The sequence below is a fragment of the Sturnira hondurensis genome, unplaced genomic scaffold, assembly GCF_014824575.4.
Source record: "Sturnira hondurensis isolate 20B ecotype Veracruz unplaced genomic scaffold, ASM1482457v3 Scaffold0001016, whole genome shotgun sequence".
NCBI lineage: Eukaryota > Metazoa > Chordata > Mammalia > Chiroptera > Phyllostomidae > Sturnira > Sturnira hondurensis.
Genome location: NW_028073647.1, coordinates 1 through 4,661, shown reverse-complemented (window position 1 = coordinate 4,661; position 4,661 = coordinate 1). Strand labels below are relative to the sequence as shown.

General features: G+C 52.1%; 1 protein-coding gene across 1 annotated transcript; it reads left to right on the top strand.

Annotated features, from left to right (window-relative positions):
- Positions 1 to 2,568: 2,568 nt before the first annotated feature.
- Positions 2,569 to 3,732, top strand: LOC118995180 (HLA class I histocompatibility antigen, alpha chain E-like). The gene is made up of 3 exons (XM_037058126.1): positions 2,569 to 2,653; positions 2,853 to 3,137; positions 3,362 to 3,732. Exons 1-3 carry the CDS (start codon positions 2,584 to 2,586, stop codon positions 3,730 to 3,732), a joined length of 726 nt encoding a protein of 241 aa, XP_036914021.1. The 5' UTR covers positions 2,569 to 2,583.
- Positions 3,733 to 4,661: the final 929 nt, after the last annotated feature.

Here is a 4,661-nt window from a genome sequence, read left to right as displayed (position 1 = left end):
AAATCTGTCATGACCTTAGAAGCTGAATTTGACACTGGAACCTCACTGAAAGGTCTTCAAGTCAATCCAGAATATGATGAGTTCGATAAAGATCCACAAAATTATAGAGCAATTGTGCCCCCACTGGCCAGGGCAGCCGTTGAAGGGAATCTCCTGTCTTCAGGAACATTGCAGTGTTTCCAGAAATTTCATTTAGATGTTAGGGTGTGTGATACCTGTCCTCAACATGATGCTGTCCCCACGATGAAGATAATCCTAGGAGGTGGAGATGTGCTTTCTCCATTATTTTATGTCTATATTTTTTCATCTCTCTCTCCTTTGCCGGCATGATACACATAAAATAAAAGTTGTTCCAATAAGGTGCTACTTTCGACATGGGAAGATTTTTTTAAATTCTCACTTGAGGATATGTTTACCCATTTGAGAGAGAGGGGGGAGGAGAAAAGGAGGGAGGGAGGGAGGGAGGGAGGGAGGGAGATTCCCTGGTTGCCTCCAGTCTGTGCCTGGGTGGAGGACCACACCCACAACTGAGGTCGGTGCCCTGAGTCTCAGACCCACAACCTCCTGGTGTAGGGAGGACGCTCCAGTGAACTGAACCACCCAACCAGGGTTGAAGTTTTGTTTTATTATACGCAGTCAACCTTTCGTAAAGTTCGTTGATTGACTGGATGCAGCACTATTAAAATGCCTCAAAGCTGCCATTTATTGATTTGTTAATAGAATTTTCAGTTTAGTTTATGAAATAAAGAAGTGGGGACTTTGTTTTCTCTTTGTGCTTTATTTTTTCCTTTTGAGGCAATCTGGTATTTTAAATATTTGATGTAAGTTATTGATGTTAAATTATATCTATCAGAGTGGGTGTTATAGCCATTTAAAATGCTTTTCCAACGTAGCACAGTGTAGTTTAAACTACTGTTGACCATTTGAAAGAACACGTAAGAATTCTACCTTAGTGCAATTTTGTATACCTCCTCAGACGCTTTGAGAGACTGATTTTGTGTATTTTTATTCTATGTTATTACCCACAGGAAATATATAATTCCTTCCATCATGAGCTGGTTAGCTCTTCCAGAAAATAAAAAATGGATTAGAAGTGTAGATTACCCATGTATCGCCAGGATGGCCAATTCCGTAAATTATCACATTTCATGGAAATGTGGTATTCATATATACTATAAAGAACTTTCCTTAGCGTTCTTTGAGTGCAGGACTTCTCTAGGTGATGTGTTTCCATGTTTATTCACATAAAAATTACCTTTATTTCACCCACAGTTTCTCATAAAATTGTACAAACCACTTTCATTTTCAAAAGCCAGTAAAATGTGACGAACAAGAAAAAAAATCTACTTAGTGCCAAGAAACCGCAAGTTAAAAATGTAACAATGCAACGGCCACAAATGATTTTTACTTATAAAATGCTTGATTTGAAATCATTTCAAATACACGTCATGTCCCCCTGAGCCAGGTACTACAACTGGCAACGCTTTGCTGTATTTGACTTGTCCACAGTTGCTCTGAAAATAGTCCTCATTATGAGCCTGCTCTCCTCCACCTGACAGCGCCGCGGGTGCGCATCTGACACCCCGTGGGGCGGTGTCCCACAGGCAGGGACACAGTACCCGCAGGCCCTGCGAGGCGACTCCAGCGCTCTATCTACACGTTTGTCCAGGCGTTGCCCTCTGCTTCAAAACACCTCCTTTTCTTCCCTCGTTGAGTGCTCCCGCCAGGAATACATGCCGCGTTTAGTTTGGGGGCTCCTTCTTCTTCTTTAGGGGCCGCCTGGAGGAAGTGAGGAGCCTCCGCAGTTCCCCGACTTCCCACAGTCACACAGTCCAGGCTGCACCAGGTGCACACGACCCTCCGTGTGAACACTGGCCACTGGATCTTCGTCCAGGTGACAAGCCCGAGTTAGAGCGGTGAGTTCAGCTCGCTGGGCAGACTTTACTTCCAGCAGACGAGAGCTCTCGATTCTGTCCACCACGGAAGTTACTGCACATCCCCCTCAGTGATGTCCCGGCTCACCCCTCAGATGAGATCCCTCTGGAACCAAACTCAAGCAGCAGCATCAATAGGAGTTTCCTGTACATCACTCCTGGGAACCCGGAGGTGGTCAGTCAGCACAACACAGCTGTCCTCCCGGTGCCAAGGGGGTGACAGGTGCAGGGTTAAGGCGGTCACCCCGAGTTACAGTGAATCGCGTGCAGAGAGCACCTCGCTTCCTAAGAAGCCAAACAACAGTCAGAGTCATGTTGAGTGCGATGAGAGGTCGGCAAAGAGTCACCGCAGTGAGGAGGGTAAACAGACAAAGGAGAACCTACAACTACTTCCTCTGTCTGATTACTCAGCCAGGCTGCAGCAAGGGGCCCGAAAACGGTGGGGGGCGGGGTGTGCACAGAGGGTACTTTCTGCAGGAAGGGGGCTGGGCAGAGTCCCCGGTTCCCAGACCTCAATGCTCAAGGTGCAGACCGAGTTCTTACCCCCACTGGGTAAACACACTAAAGAGCAGCTGGTCGGCGTCACCGTGGTTCCGGGTATAAAGTCTCACCGAAGGAACTCACCTCCTCAGAGGTTCAAATTTGGGTCATGGGGCCCGGAGACCTGCTCCTGCTGCTCTCGGGGGCCCTGGCCCTGGCCCTGACCGAGACCTGGGCGGGTGAGTGCGGGGTCGGGAGAGGACGGCCTCTGCGGGGCAGGGGCGTGGGGACTCTGCCGGGGCGCAGGACCCCTGGCCCAGACCCCAGACGCCCCACGCCCGCCGCAGCCCCTGGCCTCCCCTTTCCCCGGCCGCTGCGCTCAACGACTGCCCCCTATTCCTTCCTTCCCGACCGCTGCCCCTGCCGGCCCGCGCCCAGGCCCCCACAGCCTGAGATACTTGCACACCGCCGAGTCCGGACCCGGCCCTGGAGAGCACCGGTACAACGGCGTCATCTACGTGGACGACACGGAGATCGCGCGCTTCCACAGCGACACCGCGAGTGCCAGGCTGGAGCCGCGGGTGCAGTGGATGGAGCAGCGGTGGGTGGAGCAGGAGGGCGCACGGTTTTGGGAGGAGCAGACGCGGGAAATGCAGCACAACGCACAGCGGAGCAGAGCGAACCTGAACCAGCTGCGCGCGCACGGCCACCAGAGTGCACACGGTGAGCCCCGCGTATACCGGCCCGGGCACCTCCCCCATCCCCATGGACGGGCCGGGGTCGCCCCGAAACTGTTGGACCCGCCGGTATCCCGACCACGGAACAGCCCGGGAGTATTTTCACTTGGATTCATTTCGGTTTAGGGTTAGTCACCAGGGCAGTGGGGCGGGCGGGACTGTCCTACCTGCCTGGGTAAGTAGCCTGTGCTGACTGCGGGGCGGGGTCAGGGTCTCACACTTGGCAGGAAATGACGGGCTGTGTCGTGGGGTCGGACGGGCGCTTCCTGCGCGGGTTCAGTCAGTTCGCCTACGACGGCGCCGACTTCCTCGCCCTGAACCGGGACCTACGATCCTGGACCGCGGCCTCCGGGGTCAGCGGGAGCGACGTTGTGCGGGTCCCTGACGCGGACGTTCGGAGGGTCTTCCTGGAGGACACGTGTGTGCGTCGCCTCCATCTGCTCCTGGAGAAGGGGAAGGAGACGCTGCTCCCAGCAGGTACCAGGGCGCGGGCCTCCCAGAGGAGGGGATCTGTGGGCTGGGCTGGCTTCCCACAAGGGGAGGAGGGAAATGGGGCAGTGTCAGAATGTCTCTCCTGCTAGGGAGAGGGAAGAGTCCCCCAGGTGTCCTCATTCTGTGACTCCCCCGAGGGCCCAGCTTTCTCTAAAGGACAGTGAGGGACCCAGCCTCTCCCTGAAACACCCACAGCGGGTCCCTCACACCCTGCAGCACCTGGGGCACCAGGACGCTGTCCCTCCTTCTGGGGCTGAGACCCTCTCTGGAGGCCTGACTCCAGCTTTTCTCAGTCATTCAACCTCCACCTGAGTCTGTGTCTCCCCTTAGAGACCTGGACACTCCTACCCTAGGTTCTCACCCTGATTCTGGAACTTTCCAGGACATAGGAGATTATCCCAGATGCCTCTGTCCAGGCTGGTGTCTGGGTGGTGCAATCCCTTCCCCCACCCCGGCTGTCCTGTCCACTCTCAGGGTGATCACATGGGCACTGCTGGAATGACCCATGACCATGTAAAATTCCTGAATTTTCTTTTTTTGTGGGTTCATTATCATTTTATTTTTACATATTTTATTGTCTTAAAAGTTCTCATCTTATTTCTATTTTTAATAAAATATTTCAAGCATATAGGAAAGTGTGTAGCTAATACGAAAATTTTTATGAACCTACTACCAAGTTTTGTTTGCTTTCTGTCTTTCTTTCTTCCTTTCCCCCTTCCTTCCTTCCATGTTATTTTATCTTTTTTAAAAATATTTTATTGATTATACCATTACAGTTGATCTATTCCCCCCTTCATTCCTCTCCACCCTGCACACCCCTCCACCATCCCCCCTTTAGTTTATGACCACGTGTCTCAAGTTCTTTAGATTCTATATTTCCCCTGCTATTCTTGCCCTCCCCTATCTATTTTCTACCTACTGTATATACTATTTTCTGTGCCTTCTCCCCCCTTCTCCTCCTCCCATCCCCCTGTTTCTAACCCTCCATGTGTTCTTCATTTCTATGGTTCCACTCCTG

What these genes read in the sequence shown, in the direction of transcription:
- LOC118995180 (XM_037058126.1), top strand. Translation starts at nt 2,584, where the DNA reads ATGGGGCCCGGAGACCTGCTCCTGCTGCTCTCGGGGGCCCTGGCCCTG. An exon ending in CCTGACCGAGACCTGGGCGG is followed by an intron (nt 2,654 to 2,852) that starts GTGAGTGCGGGG and finishes GCCCGCGCCCAG; the next exon opens with GCCCCCACAGCCTGAGATAC. An exon ending in CGGCCACCAGAGTGCACACG is followed by an intron (nt 3,138 to 3,361) that starts GTGAGCCCCGCG and finishes GGGCGGGGTCAG; the next exon opens with GGTCTCACACTTGGCAGGAA.